The following is a 26,720-nucleotide window of genomic DNA, read 5'->3' on the forward strand; positions in this document are numbered from 1 at the left end:
TGCTGCAAACCATGTATTGATTCTCTAAATGTCAGCCACTGCCTTTTTACCATCATAACCTTTAATGTAGTTCCTCAATGTGCGACAGCCAACTTGTCCCTTCTATCTTACTTTGATAAGGTTTAAGATCCTAGTTATGGATTGAACTACATAATTTTCAAACTTGATGTAAAATTCCATCATATTATGGCCATTCTTCCCTAAAGGTTCATTTACAACAAGATTATTGATTAGCCCTTTCTTATTGCAAAAACATACCAAGCCTAAGATAACCTATTTATTTGGTTCCTCAGTATACTATTCTAGAAAACTGTTGCATAAACATTCCAGGAATTTGTCGTCCTTGGCATTAGTGCTAATTAGGTTTAGCCAGTCTGTATGTAGCTTGGAGTCCCCCATGATTACTGAATTACCCTTGTTACATGCACCTCTACTTTCCTGATTAATGCCATGTATTACTGATCTAAATTCCTCTCTCTCTAATGTACTGATCCTATCCTTTATTAACAGTGCGACTCCACCTTTTTCTCTTACCCATCCTTCCTAAATGACGAGTACCCTCGAGCTTCCGGTTCCCAGTCTTGGTCACCCTGCAGCCACATCTCTAATAGCGATTAAACCATACCTGTTTACTTCTGTTTTTGCTGTCAATTTGTTGCAAATGCTGTGTGAATTTGTGTAGAGTGACTCTACCCCAGACTTAACAGTCAACTTCCTTCGTTCGCGGGATTCTGTTCCCACGAGATCCCATGATGCATGAAATCGCGGAACAGTGAATGTGCGCACGTGCAGAGATGGCGCGTGCACTTGGGAAAGCTGAGAGTTTAACCTTTTGCTAATTCTCTAACGTGCCTCGTAAAGAGAGTCATTGGTGGCATTACACTTGTTTGTAGTTGAACTTAAGCAATCTATTGTAACGTCTCCTGCACTGATATATGCTAAATCAAAGATGAATAAATTTTTGGGGCGTGATATACAAACAGGTTCCCGCGGGTAAAGAAATTTGCAGTAAGTGGGGATTTAAACATTGGAAAATTGGGCAAAAATGTAACTTCACTTCAAATGAGCACAACAAATATAACAGATTCAAGATAGCTTATTATCCTTGACAGAGATACAATGGCACAGTAAGAATTAAATAACCAGGAAGCATTTATTTTGAAAATCTTTATCTGATCTGATCTAATTTCTATTTAAATGTAATCAAGTTGGCTATTATTTTCGCAGTCTCGAGCGTTAACTGCTTATGCATGCTTTGTCTGCTCTCTCTTCCTGACATACTTCAATAACCACTTCCCATTTTGTTGTCCTCTCTCTTACCTTCTCTCTTTTTATGACATTTTCCCTTACCCTCACTATTTAGCTTGAAGTTGTTTCTATTGCCCCTGTTCAACGACTTGCCAAAACGCTGGTCCCAGCACGGTTGACTGTCCCAACAGTGCAACTCCCACTTTCCCTAATACTGATTCCAATGCTCCAGGAATTGAAATCCATTTCTCCCACGCCGATCTTTAAGCCATGCATTTAACACCTCTAATCTTACTTATCCTATGCCAATTTGCATGTGGCTCAGATAATAATACAGAAGTTATTACCTTTGAGGTTCTACTTTTTAATTTAGCCAATAGCTACTTGTACTTTCTAAGTAGAACCACCTCCTTAGTCCTACCTGTGTCGTTGGTAGCAATGTGGACCACAACCACTGAATCCTGTCCAGTCTGGAGCAAATGTCCTTAATTCTGGCACTGGACAAGCAACACAGCCACCTGGACTCATGCTCTCCACTGCAGAGAAAAGTATTTATCCCCTGACCTATCACTATTACAGTCCTCTTCATTCCCATCCCCACTTGAATGGCATCCTTCACCAAGGTCAGCCTGCTCATCCACCCTACAGTCTTCTGCTCATCAATACAGGTAGTAGGCACTTTGTACCTGTTAGACAAAGCCAGGGGCTGAAGATCCTCCGTCACCTCATGCTGATTCCCCTTACTGCCTGACAGTGACCAACTCTAAAGCTCTGAACCCCGCCCCCCCCCCAGCGCCATGTCCGCAACTCAGCTCAGCAACTCTGAGCTGAAGTTGCTGCAACTACAGACATTTTCTGCAGATTTGGTTGTCCAAGATTGCAGTGCATTCCACAGATTCCCACATGCTGCAGGCACTGGCACATGACCAGCCCTGCTGCTTCTGTCCAACTTCATTTATTTAATTCGTCAATTTGTTAACAATTTACACAAAGTATTAAAGTTGCATTCATGTAGCTTGGAGCCAAGGAAGGAAACTCGCTAACTACTGCAGATGCAGATGCAAAAAAAGTAGAAAAAGGAGCACTTCTTTCTCCCTCTACTGAATCCTCACCTGAACTAAATTCTCAACTACTCACTCAACCTCATTCTGGTATCTTGCTGTCTAACTAGGCTATTAAACTAACAATGTTTGAAGGTAAGAACCAAATTCTTAAGTTAAATTTAAACTTAAGAAAAGCTTATCAGAACTAACTACTGAACCAAATACCCAAGTACACAATCAATCTACATCTCACTCGGGCGTAGCCTCATGTCCGTGTTTCCCTCCTAGATGCCAAGCTGATTGGATTTATTTCGCAAAACATTACAAAGAAAGAACTTGTATTCATGTTGTGCATTTCCTTGGAGTGTCCCAAAGCATTTCACAGCCAATGAAGTGCTTTTGAACTGTAGTTACTATTATAATGTAGAAACCTACAGCCAATTTAGACACAGCAGCTGGGAGACACAGCAGAGGTCCGGGGTCTGGTCGCGACTTGCCCAGGCTTTTTGTAGCGCAAATAGCTCCGTGTCATGGATTCGCTATGCGAGCGTCTCCTCCCCACCAGCCAGGAGTGGTATCTCCCAGCGGGGATTACAACTGCTCCCCTTGGGGAATGGGTGTCCTCACACTGCTCATGGGGGCAGAGGCCATTGAGAACTCCCTGGGAGGTTGGGGACAAGGCGGGGTGCCCTCGGACAGTGTCAGCCTGGCACCTTGGCACTGCCCACTGGGCACCAGGTGGGGCAGGGCATACTGGAGGCAAGGCTTATTGTGGGCACGATCATTGTGGCGGGAGAGGGGGGGATTCTGCAATGGGATCAGTGGGGGAGGGAGGGAGGAGGCGATCGGGGCTGCCCTGGCTGGGGGGAGGGTGGGTGCCCAGTAGGCCAGCTTTTTTGGTGGGGTGGGTGGGGGGTGTGGGGAAGGAGGGGGAGCAGTGGCGTGACAGTGCGCATGCGTCGATCTCTGTACTGACAGATGGGTGCCTGCGCAGTGGCCCGCTCAGCACTAGCTGCCGGCCTCTCAGGCAGGAATAAGCCCCGCCCCAGTGAATCATGCTGAGCCACTTTGTGTTTCATGGAGTGTTGGATATTCGTTCTGGAAGTCCGTTTTCAAAAAAAAAGGTGGGAATTTCTCTCACTCTCCTGCCCGTTGGGCACTTAGTTTTGTTTTGGGTGAATCCCGGTCAGCATCCTACAAGCAACAACATGTTAGTGACCAAATTAATAGTCTTTTAATGATGTTTTATGAAGGATAAACACAAGATGATAGGGCAAGCCCTCCCTCCTCCGCCCGCTCGTATTCAAAATAGTGCATAGAAATGTTTACATCCTCCTCAGCTGACAGGATTTAATAGGCCCTCTTTTATCATTTTGATTCTAAGTGCTGGGCGAACTTGAATCCGGGAGTGTTTCAGATCCGACGTTTAGACTCGTTCTCAGGCGTCCCATATACATTCTGCCTGCAAAAATATCAGCGATTCTGAATCATGCTGCAGAAGCCTGTGGGCGGGGCTTAACGCGCCTGAAATCCTGCAGCTCCAGTCGCGCCTCCAACTGCACGTGCGCAGAAAAAAAAGATTGAATGTGTCTCTCCTGTCATATTGCACCTGGGCCGTATAATGCCTCCCCTAATCCCCACAGACATTTTCCCACCCCCAGAACATTACTGACCCTCTTATCCCCCCACCTCCTCTGCTACCCAGACCGATCGCGGGCCCCTTCCACCCCCCAATCCCGGGCAGAGTGGCAGCGGACCCCCCCCCCCACAGATCTCGAGCAGAGAGCCGTCGCTCACTCGGCATTTAGCTCCTCACTAATTGGAGCATCCGAATTGGATTTTTGTGGAGCATGTCTGTTTTGCGCTGATTCTGGATGGGCGAACGCGGTGGTAAAGGGGGAAGTGCCGATAAGGTTGGGCGTGCAGCCCATTAAGTCAATCTAAATTGACGTCACGCCCGTTTTGGGCGAGTTCCCAATCGCGGCCATTTTCAGGCCTTGGTAAAGGGGGAACCACCGTGGAGGTGGGCGCGGATCGTGCTACTTGCCTCATGCCCAACTTTACCAAGTTTTCACACCCAAAAACGGGCGCAATGCAATGGTAAAATCGGGCCCAATGTCTCATATGAGCGATGAGAATGAAAGTAGCACAGTACTAAAGGAAGCAGTCTAGATGTTTTTGTATTGAAGGCTTTGATTGGATCTTCAGACATCTCACTGCATTACATTGAAGCTAGGATGCATTATCACAAAATCAGAATTGTTACAGTGCAGAAGGAGTACCTTTTGTCCATCATGTATGCACTTGATATCCATGGATGATGTACAATCTGTTTGTTTAATTAACACTGAAGTGGTTGATATGTCTGGAGATGATCTCAATGATAATCCTATTTATCTCCCCATCAGGAGTTTGGTAAATGCTTCTCTTTGTTACATGTATTGCTGTGATCTGTTTCCCCCCATAAATTATTAAACCTAATGCTGTGCTGCCGCATAAACTGTCTTGGACAATGATGCTCAGTTAACTAAAACATCACTCAGTTTATCAAGTTGATTTGTTTCTTCCATCAGGTGCCCAAGCGTTCCAATGTACATGAGTTTCCTGCAGTCTTGTCAGCCAACAAACCTGACTTCAAACTTTATGAGGAAGAATCTTCTCATGATACCACTATGTATGTATAAAACTAATGAATGTTATTTGGATTGATATTCCTCTTTGAGGTGTATGTAAACAATCTCCCAAATATGGCTAGGAAAAGAAACATCCCAATAGTAGGGAGAGAGAGCTGGTGTACACTCTGGCTGGGTACAAAATTTCTGATCTCGGATCATTCCATCTTGAATTGGGAGGTTGCTGGTGGAGTTGAAGTCCGATTTCATGATCATTTATTTGTCCTTTGATCTCAAGTTAGTTCAAGTTTTGGTATTTAAGGTTGGGGAAAGCGCAACCAATATTTTCTTATTTTAAAAACTAATCCCAATTGACCTTGGATATCAGTACCGAATTTTAACAACCTCTGTAATATTTTGTCCAATCTCGTTCATTGTTACTTCATAAGCACAGGTGAGACAGAAAGTTGGGTTAAATCTTCAGTTCACAGAATGTTAAGTGCCAGAACCTTTAGCTCACGGGCCTAAAGAGAAAATGCTGGAAAATCTCAGCAGATCTGTCAGCATCTGTAAGGAGGGAAAAGAGCTGATGTTTCAAGTCCAAATGACCTTTGTCAAAGGGTCCATTACTTTCTTTTCCAGCTGATTGCTGGATGGGGATCAGAACTGGGAATGCTGGCCGGCCTATTTGTCCTTCTGTAACTAATACTGTGACAAGTCGTATCACGTACAATAACTGCTCCGTGTGAAATTGCCCAAATTGGCATACACATGGGATTCAATCCAAAGACATTCTGATTTTATTCCTTCCGGTTGAGTGTGAGGTTGTAACTTCTGTGAATTTCTCAAGCTATTGCCTTTTGAAATTATGTATTTTAGCACTTGACTCATGTATCAAACCACAACCGCCTCTATAATACTACTACAGAAATTAACAATTTAGTTATAAATAGTCACTTGGCGGTACAGAACTTGAATATTGTTGAAAAGAAAGAGATGTTGCCAAATCTTTACATCTTGCACTCATTAGGACAAATGCTAGAATGTCAAATTTCAGCAATCTCAGCAATTTATACTGCAGGTGAAAAGGATGCTGATTGTAAGTCGACCGCCATAGTGAAAGCAACAGTGAACTATAGGCTCCACAGGTTCCTGGGTAATTCAAAACAGCACAAGGCTTGAATATGTTCCAATTGTTTGCAGAGAACGGATCCCTGCATGTGAATGAAGTTGCTTCTTGCAAATGTAAATGGACCGTGTTACCAACTCAGCTGATAATTTTAAATTAGTTGTTAGTATAGCTATTAGTGTGCTCAGGATTGTTCTGCAAGTACTGCCCAATCGCAGAATTGCATCTAGCAGATGCTTTGTTTTGGGTTTTGCAAGTACAGGCTAATTTTTGTATGGTCTGTACTCTGTCTATTATGCACCATCAAGGGAACATGCTGTTTGATTTGATCAGCCAATTTCTGGGTTGCACAGCCTACGTACCTGGCTTCACATTTGCACTGACTACCATCAATACAAATAGACGTTTTGTTAACTACACAATTGAGCAAACTTGTATGTGAATTTAAGTGCCAGTGAGATGCCAGTTACTTAGGCCAGATGCTCTAGTGATTGATTGAATCAAGCAGCATATTTGTTCGTTTGTATATAATAGACAGAGTTCAGACTATACTCAAACAGCTTGCATTTGCAAGACTCAAAATGCCGTCCGTTGTTAGTTGTGATTCTGCATTTGGGCAGCACTTGCTGACCAATGCTGAGTGCGCTAAGAGCTACACTAAGAACCAATTCGCTCGTAATGTGGATCATTTGCTCTCACTGGAAGTGACATACATTCGTATGAAGGGATCCATTCTGGCCTTGTACCTTTTTTGAATTGCCCATGATGTTGGGAACCGAAAATTCATAGTTGCTTTCCCCATAGCCATGGCCAATCAAAGTCAGCTGGCCAACAGTCAGCATACATTTATCCTGCAGGATAAGTTATTCTAATTGTTTAAAATTTGGCATTCTTGCCTTTGTCCTGATAGGTACAGTCCAAAGATGTGCGGGTTAGGTTGATTGGCCAAGCTAAATTGCCCCTTAGTGTCCCGGGATGCGTAGATTCGAGGGATTAGCGGGTAAATATGTAGGGATATTCGGGTAGGGCCTGGGTGGGATTGTGGTCGGTGCAGACTCGATGGGCCGAATGGCCTCTTTCTGCACTGTAGGGGTTCAATGGTACAAGGCAAAAAGCTCCAGCAATTTGTTTCTAATCTCTCATTTTAGTGAGACTCATTTATTTTTAATTTAGCTATACCAAGCTGTGTAGCCATTCTCTCTTGAATACAAAATGCATAACCTATCAGCCAGATTCCAGCTAGTTCAGATTTAATCAAATGCCATGGTATTCTTGTACTATTCTAGGATGTAGAAATATTGACTTGTATCCTAAGTGTATGTATAAGCAAGAACAGGGTATGCTTGTGGTTTCTGTTTTAAAAAGAACCATCTTATGTACTGTTGTTTCAAAATTTATAGCATTCGCTCATGGAGTTGAAGTCCAAATTCAGAGATAATATTTGCATTGCTTCATTGCAGGACACCTCGTAAAATTGAGCCCTTGTTTACCCCAGTTTTGAGTGCTCGAAAACCCAGCAAAGAATTGAATCCGTTGCTCAGGGTGCAGGTAGAAAATTGTGAAGAAAATAAGGAAGTGTCTATGTATTCAAAAGACCAGATCTACGCTGGACTGCGTGAATTCTCCTTTGAAGAACTCCGAGCGGAAGAATTCAAAAAGAAATATAAAGCTCGCATTAAAGGTATAGATGTTTTGTACAATCTAAATTGCTAATTTGTTGAATGCATGAGAGAAAGAACTTGCGTTTATGTAACTTTCATGACTTTGATGTTCCAAGCACTTGGCAGCCTGTAAATATTTCTGAAGTATAGGCACTGTTTTATATAGGAAACACTACAGCCAATTTGTGCACAATGTCCCAAAAGAGAAATATCTAAAATCAAATAATATGTTGGTGAGAACTGAGGAGCCAGGTGTTTAACATCTCTGAAAGCTAGTACCTCTTGAGTGTGGCACTCCCTCAGTACTATGAGCATAAAATGTAGACTAATACTTCAACTGGCTCCCTGTTGAATCAGGCAGGATTGTTGACACTTAGACTGATGCCAGGAGCGAAACAAAAATTGGTTGTTAATGAATTGTTAAGTGGGTTTTAATCTAAGCAAAAATTATCTTGCTGCAAAGTTTTGAATTAATAAATATTCTGAATATAATCATCATATCAGTGACCGCAATATGAGAGAATTCACCTTGCAGTTTGAGAGGGAGAAGTTGGAATCAGATATACGGTGCTGCAATTGAGTAAAGGAAACTACAAGGCCATAAGAGAGGAGCTGGCCAGATTTGATTGGAAAGACTGTGGAACAACCGTGTCAGGAGTTTTTGGGGATAATTCAGAAGGCACAACATGAATTCACTCCAAGAAAGAAGCAGCATGTTAAGGGGAGGACGAGATAACCATGACTGACGAGGGAAATCAGGGTAGCATAAAAGCAAAGGAAAGAGCATACCGTGAGGTGAAGAATAGTGGAGCCAGAGGATTGGGAAGTTTTTAAAAGCAAGCAGAGGACAACTAAAAAAAATAAGGGTGGAGAAGATAAAATATGAAGGTAAGCCAGCTAGTAATATAAAAGATGATTGCAAGAGTCTTTTAGATATATAAGAGGTAAGAGAGAGGCAAGAATGCGCATTGGACTGCTGGAAAATGAGACCGGAGAAGTAGTAATGGGGACAAAGAAATGGCAGAGGAACTGAATGGGTCCGTTGTATCAGTCTTCAAGGTGGGAGACACGAATAACATGCCAGAACTTCGAGAGTCGGGGCAGAGGTAAATGTAGAAACCATCACTAAGGAGAAGGTACTAGGGTAGCTGAAAGGTCTGAAGGTGGATAAATCACTCGGATGGACTACACCCTAGGGTTCTAAAGGAGAAAGCTGAGGAGATTGTGGAGGCATTGGTGGTGTCTTTTAGGAATCACTCAGGAAAGGTCCCAGAGGACTGGAAAAAGGCTAATGTCACACCCCTGTTTAAGAAGGGAGGGAGGCAGAAGATGGGAAATTAATGGCCAATTAGCCTGACCTCAGTCGTTGGTAAGATCTTGGAGTCCATTATTAAGGAAAAATAGCAGAGTACTTGGAAATGCATGATAAAATAGGGCTGGGTCAGCACGGTTTCGTCAAAGGGAGGTCAGACCTGACAAATCTGTTAGAATTCTTTGAGGAGGTAATGAAGAAGTTAAACAAAGAAGAGTTGGTGAATATGATTTATTTGGGTTTTTAGAAAGCCTTTGACAAGATGCCTTACAGGAGGCTGCTAATTAAGCTAAGAGCCAATGGTGTTAGAGGCAAGGTACTGGCATGGATAAAAGATTGGCTGACCGAAGGCAGAGAGTGGGGATAAGGGGGTCCTTTTAGGATGACTAGTGGTGTTCCACAAGGTTGGGACCACAACTTTTCAATATATACATTAATGATCTGGAAGATGGAACTGAGGGCATGGTTGCAAAATTTGCAGATGATACAAAGATATGTAGAGGGACAGGTAGTGTTGAGGAAGTCGGAAGGCTGCAGAATGACTCGGACAGGCTAGGAGAGTGGGCAAAGAAGTGGCAGATGGAATACAATGTGGGAAAGTGAGAGGTTATGCACTTTGGTAGGAAGAATACAGGGAAGGGGAATGGCTTTGGAAATCTGAGGCACAAAGGGACTTGGGAGTCCTGGCTTAGGACTCTCAAGGTTAACATGCAGGTTCAATTGGCAGCTAGGAAGGCAAATTCAATGTTAGCGTTCATTTCTAGAGGGCTAGAATACAAGAGCACTGCTGAGGCTATACAAGGCTCTGGTCAGACCCCAGTTAGAATATTGTGAACAGTTTTGGGCCCCATACCTAAGGAAGGATATGCTGGTCTTGGAGGTGGTCCAGAGGAGGTTCACAAGAGTGATCCCAGGAATGAAGGTTTTTGTCATATGAGGAGCGGTTGAGGAATCTGGGTCCATACTCGATGGAGTTTAGAAGGATGAGGAAGGATCTAATTGAAACTTACAGAATATTGAAAGGCCTCGATAGAGTGGATGTGGAGAGGATGTTTCCAATAGTGGGAGAGACCAGAACTTGAGGGCACAACCTCAGAGTGAAGGGACGCTCCTTTAAAGCTGAGATGAGGAGGAATTTCTTCAGTCAGAGGGTGGTGAATCTGTGGAACTCATTGCCACAGAAGGCTGTGGAGACCAGGTCATTGAGTGTCTTTAAGACAAAGATAGATGGATTCTTGATCAATAAAAGGATCAAAGGTTAGGGGGAGAAGGCAGGAGAATAGGGATAAGAATCATATCAGCCATGATTGAATGGCGGAGCAGACCCGATGGGTCGAAAGGCCTAATTCTGCTCCTATGTCTTATGGTCTTATTTCCTTGGTAAAGGCGATGATCTGACTTCTGATTGTAATTAGTTCATGCTAGAGTAGAATCAGCACTTGATTGTAGAGCAGGGAATCTTCTTTTCAAGATGGCATTCAATCAAGCTGTTGACAATACTACCATGAATGGGAAACTATGCTTTCTGTACCTTTGGTATCTGGTAACATTTGCCCCAAGTCCAAAAATCCAAACTGTGGCGCCCAATGAATTAGTGGAGCAATAGTGTGACAAGCTGAATGCTGCTGAAATGAGTGCTCACGTACTTGCTGCCGGTATGTATTTTGTAGACTTTCTTCAGGCATGTCTCAAACTTCTCTTACTTGCGATGTTGCTTGGTCCTATATACATTTCTACCTTGGACTGTAGAAGTGCAATCTTGCATATATTGGGTTAGTTGAACTATTTGACACCAGTGTTGATAAATGACTGTTTTCTTTGGCAAGCAATACATTGGCCCACTATAATATTGTGCTTATAGGTGTTTTGATTACCCAAGTTGGGAAATGAAATATTTTTCTGTGTAATAACTTACCTGGTATGACTGTTTTCACATTGAAGTGGCAGTATGTGCTGCTTAAGATTTTTTCCCCCTCATTGTAATATTCTTGAAGCAATGTAAAAGTATAATTCATCACAATGGTGTACAGCTAACCTAAAGGATGCTTCTCTGGGATTCTTTCACTCTTTCCCACCCCAATGCCAACATGACTGCTGATTTACCATTTAGCAGCAGCTGACTAAGACAACTTAGTGGTAATTTTGTGCTGAGGCTTTGCAGGTAATAGAAAGTGGGCAGATTCTGCCCACCTCCTCATTCCTTTCAAATTAGACTCCAAATAGTGGATGAATTATATTCCCTCAGCATATGCTGTGTTAACGGCTGTACTACCTTTACCCCTCCTCCCAGCAAGGTAAACCCATTCCCTTGAACTTATTGTTAGCTTAGAACCTCAATTTAAAGACATTTTCAGTTCATTAAAGCACCATGGTCACTTTGATCACTGGATCCTGAGATCAATTGTCCTTCCAGGAGTTTCCAACTTGCAAAATTATCTTGGGATAGAATAAACTCTTGTGAAATTTACCAATTCAGCACTATTTTAGAATTCCATATGGGCCGGTGAAGACGTAAATGTGAAACTGCAAGTTTTTGATATTTGTTTAATGAATATTTATTGTTAAACACAATTACAGATTAAATGCAGATTATATCATGGGATAAATGGTAATTGAAACTGATAACATGCCAAGTATATTCATAACATATAAAATTTGAGTCCATTGTAATAAACAGTTTGGATGTGCAAACAAATATTGATTTAGCAAAATTATGCTTGCAATCCAGTATAATTTCTTATGGTTTTAAAGTATCTTTGCCAATCTGTAGGGGAGTTCTAATAGAACCCATGTGTCCAAGATGGCTGAATAAAATGTTCCCCATAGGTGAGGTGTCTGTTTTTATATTTCTCAGCTGAAGACAAACCAGATTTCAGTTATGTATTGTTGTGGAGGAAAAACAAGTTATTAGTGTGATGATATTGTGTCTTTAAAAAATATATTTATCATATTTAAAAAAGTATGTTTACAATTCAGCCCTGTTTTACACAGTGCCGCTTTGTCTGGGAAAACATACAGCTCCGCGTTGAGCGTGCAGGATAATGACTGATTTTAACTAATGGTATGTTTGTCTAAACAGTTAATGCATTTATGTCTACTTAGGTTTGCCTTGGGGGTTTCAGAGTAGGGTTTTGATTAAGTTGATTGACAGTCATGTGTTAATGGGTGGGGCTAAGTTTACGGGAGAGACAGTGTTTTAAAACAGAGAGTTTCTGCCTGGTTCTGAAAGAAGGAACAGGTGTCCCTCTCTCTGGAGCTTGCTATTCGGAAGACAGGTGTCTCCCTCTCTCCATCTCCAAAGTTCCATGACCATTAGCAAGCACAAGCAAGTAAACCTGGGTTTTTGCTAACTGAAGAGGAGTTTAAGTCTAGGAGAGGAACATTGCTTGAATTGGAACTAATAGAGATAGGTTAACGGTTAAAAATTGTATTGTGTCATGTTTTGTTCAAATGTTAAACGTTATTTGTTATAGTTAAACTGTATTGTTAAATTAAGTTTTTGATAAAAGCTTCTTAGTGTGGCAACAGAATCACACCTGGAGTGAAATATCTTATCCTCATATTAATGCCAAAAATAGAAAATAATTGGTGTCTAATCTAACTTCATAATCTACCTTGGGGCTTCTGATCTGTGCCCTAACATTAGTTATTGAATTTAAGAACTTTAAGGACTATATGTTTGTGTCTAAAAAGTACAGCTGAATGGCCTGCTTCCAGCAGCAAGGTAACATGAGGATTTGTTATTTGTTTCCACACTTGGCCTCATGGCAATGGTTCAAATATTGTGACAGTGTTTTAAATGTTTTATGATAAGCAGCATCCTTAAATGTTTTGTCCATTAGTTTAATTAACACCTTAATTTGCGCATTAAATGGTGTTTTCTTTCCAGCTGGATTTGTACGATGTCTCAGTGGTGAAAAGATTTTGTTCTGGCCTTGTCACACTTTTTTTGAAACATTTAATGGTGTTCTGAAATGCTCCTGTGGCCTAGAATTGTTACAAAGCCTCAGAGCTGGCAATAGGACAGTTTTGACTATCTTGTATGTTTATATAGAACAGGAACAGAAGTTGTTGAAGTTACAGCAGGAAAAGGAGGAGGTGGAACAATTAATCCACATGGCAGAAGTGAGAATGAAGCAGCAGCAAGAACATAGCCAATTAGAAACGCAACAGGTTTGTTGACTCTATGTGTCGTGACACTTGCTGATTTTATGATTACCACTGTATTGTTAAATTAAATCAATCTACAAGATTAAGGTGATAGGCCAAGTATGTTCAATTTAAAGATTGAGTTAGCTAATCCAATATTCTCTCATTCTTATTGATGTAATAAATGGGCTGGCAGAAAACATTGCATATTTGGGTTATAATATTTTTACTTCTATATGGCACTTTTATCCAGCAGTTTTTCAGCACTTTTACAATGAATTTCTTGTAGTACAGTAACCGTTATATAGGCTGATGTGGTAGCTGTTTTGTGTCAAGAACTCTCAAATGGACAGTGAGTTATATAAATGCCGAACTCAAAGTAAGACAATACTTTCAAAACAAAATGCTTTCGGTTCATGACCCAAATGTCAGCATGTGACATATGGAACCAAATGCATATACTTAAGAATGTAGTGAGTAAGACGCAGGCTTGTAATTTAACTTTAGTTAATTATATTCCCTCGTATTGTTTGCAGTGTGGTGGGTTGGTGCTGCTGGCAAATTGCATGAAAAATGTAAGTGGGATAAAGTGTCAAAGCCATCAGATTTCATGCTCTTGGGTGGAGAGAGCATGTCTGGAATTGTGCTCTCCAGAATATTTTTCTGACACTTTATATTGTATTTCCCACTATGTTCAGCATGTACAATAACTTATTTTCATCAATCAAGGAAGAAACTGATTGATTTTATTGAGAATTATTTTCTTGAAACAATTTTCTCCCAGCGGTAGCAATCTTTTGTTTTGGAACAAAACTTACAGATTTGGACTCCCGTCTTGCCTTTTTGCTATAGGATCCTTCCACTCAGCTCTGGCCAGTATATAACTGAATTGTACATATTTCTTTAAAATGTGTCACTGCTTAGTTCCCCAATCTAATTTTGTGGATTTCTTAGAAGTGTGGTCCCCCGACGAGTTTAAATTTTTTGCTTTAAAAGTGGTATGTTGTGGCTAATAATGTAACTGTAGTCCTCCAATATTCTATTTTCCAACTAATGTCCTTTCAGCCTTTAAGGAAAAAGTAATTGGCATGGTGAAGTGCCAACCCAGCCCCAATTGTTTAGGGGCACCTTGTGTCCACTCTAGTTCCAAGTTCCAGGTGCTGTACACCTCCCCGAAACTAGTTTAAAGCTATATTTATCCTCCTGAGCCCTCCAACCCAAGCTTCTAGTCCTCCAAATTACAGGGTAGCGACTATGGTGCGATTGCAAAGTCTGACCCACAGAGGCAATTTATTCACTTAGAAGTGTTTGTCCTTCGACTTGGAACAGTACCCAAAACACTGTCATAATGCATATAAATCAAAGAATTCACTTGAAAAATAGTGCGGGCCAACTGACACATTAACAAATGTTGATAGGGCCGCATGAGAACAGGGTGAGGTTAAGCGAGGGGAAGAGAAGACTATGGAATGTTCATCCAGCAGTGAGGATACTCAACTCGCAAGCAATAAAAGAACTAACTTCACAAAGTAAATCAAAGTAAAAGGTTTAATAAAGAAACTTAATTACATCACGGCCTGAGCCACAAATGCTCTCCACAATCCCCATCTGCTTTCTATTTATACCTGGTCAGCTGACCACCACATTTTGCCATTGGTTACGTTGTCTACCTGGTCAGTTAGTCAGCTGACCCTCACAGCATGTTAACATTGGAGGTACAGCTTTAAACTTTGTCAGGTGTCTTGCCAACTAGACGTTGCACTGTAATGTCAAACTTATATACTTTTTGTGTAGTATCAGACAGTTTTTCATATTTCTGTAACTATGCTTACCGAATTTTGTATAAATCCTAGTTTAAAAAGTACATTCACTTGTTTGTAAAAATACAAATAAATCTTCAAACCTAAATCCCTGGTAGCATAGCAATGTTGGCTACATAAACCCACACAGCTTTTTAAAAAAACGTTTGTCTGAAATGGCCTGATCTGAAATCTTTCAGAATGAAGCAATTGATACTGCCATGTCACATTCAGGGATCACCACCAGGGAATTTGGCAAAGAGCTTAACCTATCAGAAAGGAATCCTGAAGATCCTTGTAGAGATGGGTAAGTACTTTGTTGCATTTTGAACTTTGTATTTTTCTCACTGCAGGGAGTTGGGGGCCAGCAATGACATGAAACAAGGATGCAGTGACATTTTAACCTGCTGGATCAGAATTGTTGCTTCATTGAACTGCCTTTGCTCAAGTACAATATAGGAAATTCAGTATTACTCTAATATTATTCAGCAGCATTTGAGTGCATTGGTAGCTGCTTGATCTTAAAACTCGATGAACTGACCCTGGTCAGCATGTTTCCTGTGGTAGGGGGCATTTAAAATAGAGTGAGGTGCCCGCCCTAACTTCCCGTCCACTCCCAAACTCTCTTTTCTCCCCCATAATACAGAGGGCGGACAGGTACTGAAATCAGTTTGCTTGCCAGATTTAAATAAGCATTTAAGGGTAAGTTAGGCTTGTTGTCAAGCCAGTTGACCCTGATAATATGCTGCCCACGCCATAAAACATTTGGCTTTGGTAGCAGGGCGGGAGCAGGAAGCCTGTTTCTTTTTTAACCTTCAGCACCATCTTTCTCGATTTTTGTTTGATAAATTCCTTCCAAGACTGGGTGTGAAATTTTGCTTTGGTCTCACCTGACATTGTTTAAATATGCTTTTACTGTAGGGTTTGTTTGCTGTAATTTTAACATTTTTTAATGACATCTTACTTCATAGGAAGGTAATCAAGTATTTTAAGGCTAGGTTTACGTGGCCTTTTCCGTTTATCTTGCAGATCTGTTGAGTTACCTGGATTCATATGCACAAAAGCCACACAATTACACATTAATGGCATTCGACATTTAAGTCCATTCAACAGCTTCAAGATTTGGCTTGCAATCTGATAATTTTATTGGCAATATTTCTATTATTATATTATCTGGCTTTGAACAGTTTAATGACTTCAAGATTATAAATAAAATTAATTAATGTCAGTGGATTTTAAGAAGTTCACAACCATCTCTAACCTGAGCCCTTATGATCAACAGTTATGCTCAGTTGATGCAACTTCAAACAAATTCCCAATAATTGAATTCCCAATCATTATTTTTAATATTTATTCAATGTGAAAATGTGCCAGAAGCTTTCAAGAGATCTATATTTCCAGACCTTGCTTCCTTAAACTCCAACCTTTATTAAGCATAAAATGTTCTTGGTGGCTCACATTCACAGGGTTGAGTGTTTAAATTGAACTGTAGGGAAGGTTTGAGCCAGTATGGTCTAAGGTGCCTTTTTACAAATGGCAGTATCACATTGACAAGTCTCTAGAACCACCCCAGAGTACGTTATCAACCAATCTCCTCGATACATTTCTGTCTCTTTAAGCAATCGAATTGAGTCGGGGTGTTCAGCACTTTTCTTTTTTATCCCATTTTAATTTTGTCTTAATTATGTTGATTTATGTTATAATTATCTTTAATTATGTTGCTCCTAATTTTACTGAGACATTCCACAATGTAGAACCAGGATTGTTCCATTTGAGTAAACAGAAATGTAAGGTGTATATTTTCTTCCTCATTTGAAATCTTCCAGTTGGTTTCTTTGTTGTCTTCTACTATTACTCAGTTGCCCTGTTTTTTATTATTTACCATTGTATATTATCCCTGCTACCATTTGTTGATTACTTCATGTTTCTCTCAATCTCTGATATTTTTGCACTGCAAAGTATCTTTCGAAGCTTACTTCCCTTAACCACTGATTTACTTTCACTTTCAATCCTTTTCTTGGAGCAACGATCAAGCACTTTTTAAATCCAGTAATATGTTCTATATTATGATTATTACCCCAGTCCATCATCTTTCAGCTTTCCTTATATCCTTAAGTTTCATGCACTAATATTATCCCTGCTTTTGCAGCTCCTTATTAGTTAGTAATGAATCCATATGTTCACCCACACGGAAATCTCACCATCTCAAACTCACTGCTGAATATTAATATTTTGTTCATGAAATGTGGGTGTCACTGGTAAGTACAATATTTATTGCCCGTCCCTAATTGCTCTCAAAGGTTCTGACCTGGCACTGATGAAGGAACTATGATATATTTCCAAGTCAGGATGGTGTGTGACTTGGGGGGGAACTTGCCGGAGGTGGTGTTCCCATGCACCTGCTGCACTTGACAGTAGAGGTTGTAGGTTTGGAAGACACTGTTGAAGAAGCCTGGCGTGTTGACGCAGTACATCTTGTAGATAGCACATGCTGCTGCCATGGTGTTAGTGGTGGGGGTAGCAAATGCTTAAAGGTTGTGGATGAGATGCCCATCAGACGAGCTTAAATATTCAATAAGATCACACCATCTTATGTGAGGTTATTCACTTTGAAAGCAAAAACAAGAAGGCAGATTACTACCTGAATGGCTGTAAACTGGGAGAGGGGAGTGTGCAGCGGGACCTGGGTGTCCTTGTGCACCAGTCACTGAAGGTAAGCATGCAGGTGCAGCAGGTGGTATGTTGGCCTTCATTGCGAGAGGTTTTGAGTACAGGAGCAGGGATGTGTTGCAATTATACAGGGCCTTGGTGAGGCCACACCTAGAATATTGTGTGTAGTTTTGGTCTCCTTTTCTGAGGAAGGATGTTCTTGCTCTCAAGAGAGTGCAGCAAAGGTTTACCAGACTAATTCTGGGGATGGCGGGACTGATGTATGAGGAGAGATTGACTAGATTAGAATTATTTTCGCTGGAGTTAGAAATCATAGAAATCATAGAAACCCTACAGTGCAGAAGGAGGCCATTCGGCCCATCGAGTCTGCACCGACCACAATCCCACCCAGGCCCTACCCCCACATATTTACCCACTAATCCCTCTAACCTACACATCCCAGGACTCTAAGGGGCAATTTTTAACCTGGCCAATCAACCTAACCCGCACATCTTTGGACTGTGGGAGGAAACCGGAACACCCGGAGAAAACCCACGCAGACACGAGGAGAATGTGCAAACTCCACACAGACAGTGACCCGAGCCGGGAATCGAACCTGGGACCCTGGAGCTGTGAAGCAGCAGTGCTAACCACTGTGCTACCGTGTCGCCCGAGGAATGAGGGGGGATCTCAAAGAGACTTATAAAATTCTAACAGGACTAGACAGGGTAGATACAGGGAGGATGTTCCCGATGGTGGGAGTGCCCAGAACCAGGGGTCACAGTCTGAGGATTCAGGGTAGACCATTTAGGACGGAGGTGAGGCGATATTTCTTCACCCATAGAATGGTGAGCCTGTGGAATTCATTATCACAGGGAGTAGTTGATGCCAAAACATTGAATGTATTCAAGAGGTGGCTAAATATAGCACTTGGGGCGAACGGAATCAAAGCTTATGGGGAGAATGCAGGATTAGGCTATTGAGTTGGACAATCAACCATGATTGTAATGAATGGTGGAGCAGGCTCGAAGGGCCAAATTGCCTCTTTCTGCTCCTATTTTCTATGTTTCTATCTCAAGATTTATGCTGAATATCATTTTTTTTTGCTTGTGGTAGAACTTCTGTTTCTGTGTGTTTGGGTTTCTGAGAACTTTTATGAATAGTTTGCTCTCGTCCTCACTTGGCTGCCCCATTTCATACTACTAAGTAGATGGATAATTGAACTCAACCTTAAAATGGATGCAGCATTATTTTGCTAATTTATTTAACCTTTGTCTGGTTGTCCTGGAAGCCAATAGCCAATGTATGATCAACTTGAGATCTGTCTTGGATTCCAGCTGTAAACAAACTAGCTCCGCAAATGTCTCGTAATTGCTTAGATCTGCTTCTCAATTCATAGAATTGTAGACCCCTGCAGTTATAGAACTCTGCAGTGTAGGTGGAAAACATTTGCCAGAAAAGTATTTTTGAAAACCATCCCCTAAATTCCTTTCACCTTATCCTTACCTATTTTTTTTACTTTAAAAATTGTTTACCTGATAGCGCACTCCATGTCTTAGCCCTCAGCACAAACAAAAACTTTCCTACTCTCTCCCTTCATTATTTTGTTGATGGTTTATAAATTTGTTCCCTCTTGTTGCCAACTCACCAGTCATTGAGAATTTTCCTTTATGAAAGCTTCCAAATGAGCACACAAAATTAGATTTCTCCTTTGCCACTTTTGCATTGTGCAATCGTCTGCTTTCTGTTTGTCTCATGTTCTGTGTCCTAACCTTTGAAATATTTTTTTCATCTGGGTTTGTTCTGTTTGTGACTTGAGTCAAATCTAAATTTTTACTTGCATATACTGCTAAATTCCAACACGATATTACTTCCAGCGTTTGTGTAGAAACACCATGACACATTTGGACTCTTCATTATTCCATTCCTTCAACTGCATTCTCCTATGTTTTTAATTAGCCAAACATTAATTTAGAAACTGCTTTTTTTCTAAATGAACAGTACGTTTGGCCTATCTTTCAAATCTTTAAACACTTCCCAATTATTGCAACTTTTTGTCAGTTTCTTGGCCCTTAGCCTAATTTAAATGCCTACCTCTTATAAATGTAATTTTCCTTAATCTCTTATGCCATCATTAAAACCTAGAATCCTCACTCCTCCAAGAATCCACAGGTAGCAAACCTGAAACCACCACCTGTGCCTATTTGGTTTTGAATTTATGCACCAAGGTTTGATTTATTGCATACTTTTGGTAATGTACTTCCAATGCATGAGCTGCTTTTATACAACGTGGATCCCAGAATGCCAGTTCTCCACTGTTACGAAGGGGAGGTTGATCTCTCTGAGAACTAACACAACCACTAAAAGAGAAGTCGCTCCCTTCATAATCTGTTAAAAAGTGTGTGAGAAGTAGTAATATCTGCGCTTCAACAACTTCTAGTGGTCAAATCAAAATAACTACCTGAGACTAAAGAAACAACAAGTAACACTTTATTTATCTAACTAACAGTGAACAGGTTAACTAAACTATTCACAAACCGAATGAAATGCTATTCTAATGGAATGCTGTTTAAATGAATACAATTCCCACTTATTAACCAAAAAAAATAGAATTCCTAGTCTCGCACAAAATATAACCAGGTTTTATCTTCCGGAATCTTCTGTCTTATTTGCTGGCTGCTTCTGTCTTCACTATCTTCTGTTGGTACCTTTGCGATTGAGATGAGACTTTCTCTTAAGACACAAATGTGGCTGTTACGCTGGGGCAGAGACAGTTGCTGGCTGTGTCTCTCTCTCAAGCTGTGAACTGGCAGAGGCTGGCTGACTCTCTGGAGCTGGAAGCTGTGGCTCTTATACCAAAATCCCCACAATAGGATTGGTTTACAGATTATCAAAACATCATATTAAAATAAGATAGGCTGCTGCTATTCAAATGCCTAGTTTAAACTGATTGGTTAAAATTCAAAAACAACCTGTTGTCTTGGCAGCACCACTGTTTAGCCTTGCGATATAATGTTTCACTCTCTGTTCTCTGTGTACTGTATTTGCACCTGCATCTCTTAACTCTCTAAGCATAGCAAAAAACTACGTTTTTTAAACAGACCATGCAATTTTACAACTCTTAGCATTTTACAAGTTTTTTATAATTTTACAAATACTAACTTCACAACACCACACACTGAATGCACCCAGGCCAATTGTTGGGGAGACATTTTAATTAACTCTCCGGTTTATCACTGGTTACGAGCAGTAATGGAACAATGGAGTCAGCACAGCTGTATCAGTGTATGAAAGCATCTGGTGTATCAATAGTTTGCACATCAGTTCCATCTTTCCCTGTTTAAAAAGATCCCATGCTCTTGAGGCTATCCTTAATTCTAGTCCCAGGTAAACATGTAACAACATTAATGAATTTATTGGTGAATAGATGAAGCAATCAGTGGAGTTTCTAATGAGAAAAGTAAGTTACTTGTTTTTGCTTGCTTATCATGTTTTTAAATGCATACCTTAGCCTTCATAGTTTCCTTAAATGTTGTATCTGTATGACTAGCATGCTTACAGCTAGTTCAAAATATGCATTTGCACTTATTTCATCCATCTCTCTCCAACCTACTGAGTCAGTGTGCAATTAATTTAGTTGATGGCCAGAAATCTTTGTGTGTAATATTTCATTTTCTGTCCTAACTATATAGCTGTATTATATAGGAGTCAGTACATGGCCTGTGGAAAAAGCATAACTAATGTCGTGAAATAATTAAGTCTGTAGTTCCTTAAGTACCTAGCTGCTCAAAAATAGCAATAAATCCCTCGCAATGCTTAAGAATCTTTCATTTTCCAATCCTACTTGAAATTTTACAGTTTATATCCCTAATATCCTTGATTAGTGTCATTTTTTAAACGAGCTAAATAAAACGAGTATCGCTGTCCTATATTAGTTACATGATCATTGGGATTAGGAATTAAATGTTCTAGGTTATAAAGCCAACTAGAAAGAGGGACAATGTGTGGTATTATCCTATCTACCTCTAAATGGCCCCATTCCCATTCCAGCCTTTCTCTTATGTGCCTGAAAAGTATTTTACTATTTTGTTTATTGTTGCTTAATATTTTAATTTCTACAATGTCTTCCTAATAGTTTTTGACTCCTGAACACTTCATATTCTCTTTCCTTGCACTCCTTTGCTGTCTCTTTCATGATCCACATTTGTTCCCTTCTGTCTTTTATTCATTGATGAGGTCCCACTAATGTTGAGTTTATTCTTTCCTTTTAGTAGAATATATTTTTCCTGCACTCTCGTTCCACAAGATCAGCTCTTTTTAAAACTATTTGGGGCGATCTTGAACCTATGCTCGTCATCTGTGCGAATGCCGGCAGAGGCTCTCTCCCCACCCCGTCTGTGTTGGTACAGTTTATAACAGGTTCACACAGGCGTGAACCTCTCATGGGGATCCCATGGGGCATAAAGGTGAGTGTAGCCCCCATGGGAGAGGCAATAGCCTGGCAATGCCCTGACATAACCAGGTTGGCACCATGCCCATGCCAGCCTGTCAACACCAACCTGTGCCAAGGGGCGGACCCCAATGGGGGCCTCATTTTGTTGGGAGGGGGTTCATTTATATGTGGTGGTGGGCCAGAGTGACTGGGGGAGCTGGGGATGCCTGCAATGGCTGTTTTGGGTAGGGGGAGCCGATCAGATTGGGGGTGGGGAGGGAATAGAAGTGTTGTCTCCAATCAGGGGTGGGGATCCCCTGAGTTCTCCATTGTGGGCTCTTTTGGGGCGAGGGGGGGTGGGGGAGTGGTTTATTCCTGTTGTGATTGGGGCGCCGTTAAAGATGGCACCCTGATCTCGGTGGAGCTGGGCTTTATTGGTGTGTTGAGTCACAACCCCCTGTATGATGGGGTGGAACATGCCCCTTTGATTTGTTTTTGGCAGTATCATGAGATCTTGGGAGAAAACCGACATGTTTCTTGCCAGAAACAACGCTCTGCCATTTTTTGGTAAGATTCCCCCATTGGCTTGGTTTTCAACATGTGATCTTAAATTTGCTTCCCTGCCTGCCCCCATACCCTCGACTCCTTTCTTGATCAAAGATCTGTCTGACTAGGCCTTAAAATATATTGTGATACAACCAGGGGTGTTCTATCGGGAAGAGAATTCCAAAGACTATCGACCCTCAAGGAGACAAAATTCCACTTTGTCTCTGTCTTAAATGGGACACTCATTTATACTGTGTCCGACCATGTCGTTACAGTCGGGGGCCTAGAAACCACTCCCAGCAATGGTCCCTTTCCTTTGCTATTTCTTTTCTCCACTGAAACTGATTCTATCTCTTGATCTTTCCAGCCAACCTCATCTCTTACTGAGGTGAGATATTCTCGACTTTGACCCTACTTGATGCTCCCTCTCATTGTTACGTGCCCTGTCCCTTCCCGTCATACCTTGGTTATCATTAATCATGTTGCTACCCTGCACTATTGCTTTGTCCTTTCTCTTTAACTTTCCAAATCTCCCCTCACATGAAGCCTTTCCTCCTAGTTATCCGATTCACCAGGGCACTGTCCCAGCAAGGTTCAGATGAAGATCATCCCAGTGGTACGGCTTTCTCTTTCCAGGTACTGATGCCAGTGCCCCATGAAACAAAACCCATTTCTCCTCCACCTATCTTTAAGCCACACATTCAAATCTCATGCAACACCCCACCCCAGCTCCACCGATGCTGTCTCTCTCTCTCTCACTCACTCACGCACACACACACACACACACACCCTTACTCTTTACTTACTTGACTTCTGTAGTCCTTCGTCCTCTCTCACCATCGTTTGGGAACGCCTCTACTACCTTGAGCTGATAGCCATTTTCCGTTACACTTCTTGTGAAGGTTATTGAGCTATTTCTCTCCATGCCACATTTGTATTTTGCTGCTGGCTCTCCATCAATACTTACATTTATAAGTGCATTAAGAATGTTGGGGAAATTCTCAAAACTGTCCCCAGTAATTTTTAAGTCTGAATACTGTGCACTATAACCTCACTGTTTAATTGAATTTCTGGAACCTCTTAGTGCGATCATGATCAGTACGTGAACATACTTTTTCCTTTAGGGAAGGTGCTGATTCTTTTGTTCTCGTGGTGCCTATAAAATTAGAATTCAATTGTTATCCCACTACTGTTTTTCAGATTGAGTGAAAATACATCAAGACTCCAAAATATGAATCTGGCACATTGCACAGGTAACAATACATTATTCCTGTATTAATGTTTGCAATTTGGCAATTGGGTAAGCCAGTCACCTATAGGGGACATGAATAGTGCTGAAAAGAGAAACACATTGCCAAAGCCTTTTTCTTGCACTTATCAGGACAATTTCAAACTACAAAACAGTTTACACTACAGGGGGAAAGGATGCTGACTAGTTGGCAAATTGACTCTGGCCGAGGCATTGCCATGGAGAAAGCAACAGGGAACTATAGACTCCCTATGCTTCTGCGTAACTTGAAAAAGGCACAAAGCTTGAACATATTCCTTTTCTTTGCAGATATTGGGTCCCTGCATATGAATGTGCATCATTTCCAGCAAGCGGTTGTTATTGTAGTTATTAACACACTCAGGATTGTTCAACAAGTACTGTCCAACCACAGAATCATATGTCTATAGACATTCTGGGTTTTGCAGGTGCAGGCTTATTGAGCATAGCCTGTCTGCCTATTGCAGACAACCAGAGGAATATGTTGTTTGATTCGATCAAGCAATCATTGGGAGGCACAGTCTACAAACCTGGCATTGCGCTGGCACTGGAAGTCATGCAACAAGATTGCTCAATTGGGTTGTGCACAAAGCCTTTTTGGACTGTTACAGACAGTATAAAGGTGGAAAATGGTTCCTCCTTTTTCACCTCTCAATCACCACAGCCAGATTTTTTTTTTTGTGTTTGAATCTCTTGAGTGCTAAAGAAGAGACAAAAAGACAGTTTCTCAAGTTTAAAAAAAAATGTTTGTTTTCTCAACACCTAAATGTCTTCCTAACTACTCACTTACGTATACAAGGCACACATTCACACACAAAAGAAAAGGTGATTGATTATAAAAGGGGTAGCATGATAAGCATGCAGTAAGTTTAATTTAAAACGTCTGAAAACTCACTTTTATACTTGAGTTTTCAAGATGGAAGCTTGAAACGTTCTTGTCTTTTCATTCACTGAAGAAAACAAGAGTTGGAAGTTCCTGTTGATGAAAGTAGCTCAGTGGCTTACTACTTGCAGTAGCAGGTTTCTGGCTTTACTTCAGTTGAGGTGTAGCCAAACCCCTGTAAAAGATCTGACCTCATTCTTCAAATAGGTAGGTAAAATGCTAGCCCCATTTCTTTGCTTGTTAATGCATTGTCGGCAGGGTCCTTCCTTTGCTGGGCGGGACCATTTTCCTCTGAGACTGACTAACATAAGGCTGCTTTTAAAATGTGTGTTAATAAATGTTTCTTATCACAAGCTGGTTTCTGTCCAGCGACCATAGTATCTGTTTTTCTATTGTCCACAAAAATGGTTCTGACGACTTAAGCATTGACACATAATTTTGAGTTCAGGCCATTTGCATCTCCTTGTGATAGAATGGGTTCTCCTCATACCCATTACTCATAAGTCTCTGGCACTATTGTGCACTAGTTTCTGTAGGTATCTAGGCAACAGCAGCTGTTAAATCCACAGGAAATGTATGTTACATTTTAATGCCTTATCAATGCAATGTCCCAAAAATGTTGTTTACGTTTTAATGTCCTAACCAGACAAGCAGGCTAACTTCCAACCTTTGACACATTCATATATACTGGCAGATAAGAAGAACCTGACCTCTTGATTCCATCTTGTTTCAATGCAGATTGCCTATTCTCCATGTTATTTTTAACAACAGTGTTCAGTTTCCGGAAATCCATGGGTATAACTCCATGGACATTACAGGACTGATGACAGCAACATATTAGTAGAAAATACCGCTCACGCTGTCGTTGCATACAGCAGCATGAAACCGCTTGCTGCTGTTCAAATTTTTAAGATACTGCCTTTACAGGGTAATTTAAGGTAGACGGCATACTTTCCAGCTCTGAAATTGGGGGGCTTTGGCCCATTTCCAAGTTTGCATGATACACACCGAACTAATCTGGGTGTCCATTGTTCTGCAGGATATCTTTGCTATGCTCAATTTCTGTGTCAAACTTCCAAGATGATTAAATAGCTATGGCCCTATTAACAAGATTGTTACGCTAAAAACTAATTTAAACTAATTAGTTGAACTTGTAATGTAGCTTATTTACACTTGCTAGAAGCAGCATACGTTCGCATGCAGATACCTGTTCTTTGTGAACAAAATAAATATGTACAAATTTGGCACCTTTTTTTATTTTGTTACCCAGAAGCATTGGGAACCCAAAGGTTCCCTGCTGCTTTCTCTATAGTAACACCTCAACCAAGGACCTTTACTTCTGCAGAATGAATTGTTATTGTTTGAAATTTGGCATTCTGGCATTTGTCCTGATGGGAGCAAGTCAAAAAGCTTTGGCAACATGTTTCTTTATTTAGTACTATGCACTTGTATTGATCAGGTGTTTGCATTGGGTTATACTGTTTACTGTGGGTCAGGGTTTGAACTTAGCTCCATCTGATGCAATATCATCTTCACCTGCTGGATGCAAGGAACCCATGTAAAATGAATTTTAATAGTCAGTTTAGTTCTTTGATATTGGACCATGTTACTGAACTACAAATTCACTCTAGATGCTACAGAATGGCTTGTGAGAGAGGTAGATGGAGAAGAGGTAAATATGAAGTCAGACTGGTGTAGGAGTAGAGGTAGCTTTACTCTCAAAGATTTGAAGGTCAGGGGTAACAAATGCAGACACTGGATGTTTAAAATGGGCGACATGTTAATTCCCCAGGACTAACCTTGAATGCAAAAATTAAAAGAAACATTGTCCATTTCATTATTAGTTGCATTGATTTTCTTAATTTGAAAATGGATCCTTTGATGGAAGCAGTGTTTTGATTAGAGTCCACGCTGTGATATGGTTGTGGTAGGAAAGAAACTTTCTATCTACTACTTGATTTGCATGCACTCAACAACTACTGTTTAATGC

General features: G+C 40.9%; 1 protein-coding gene across 3 annotated transcripts in view; it reads left to right on the forward strand.

Annotated features, from left to right (window-relative positions):
* The window catches only part of bub1bb (BUB1 mitotic checkpoint serine/threonine kinase Bb), a 133,557-nt gene that overhangs the window by 66,647 nt on the left and 40,190 nt on the right, over nucleotides 1-26,720 (forward strand). For 2 of the 3 annotated variants that reach the window (XM_078233456.1, XM_078233455.1), the window contains 5 exons: nucleotides 4,865-4,965; nucleotides 7,493-7,713; nucleotides 13,060-13,178; nucleotides 15,154-15,260; nucleotides 23,781-23,833. In XM_078233456.1, the coding sequence (XP_078089582.1) occupies nucleotides 4,865-4,965; nucleotides 7,493-7,713; nucleotides 13,060-13,178; nucleotides 15,154-15,260; nucleotides 23,781-23,833 (601 nt within the window). The remainder of the gene's footprint in view (nucleotides 1-4,864; nucleotides 4,966-7,492; nucleotides 7,714-13,059; nucleotides 13,179-15,153; nucleotides 15,261-23,780; nucleotides 23,834-26,720) is intronic. The other variant, XM_078233457.1, reaches the window with a different exon arrangement.

This window comes from Mustelus asterias, chromosome 18 (assembly GCF_964213995.1).
Source record: "Mustelus asterias chromosome 18, sMusAst1.hap1.1, whole genome shotgun sequence".
Taxonomy (NCBI): Eukaryota; Metazoa; Chordata; class Chondrichthyes; order Carcharhiniformes; family Triakidae; genus Mustelus; species Mustelus asterias.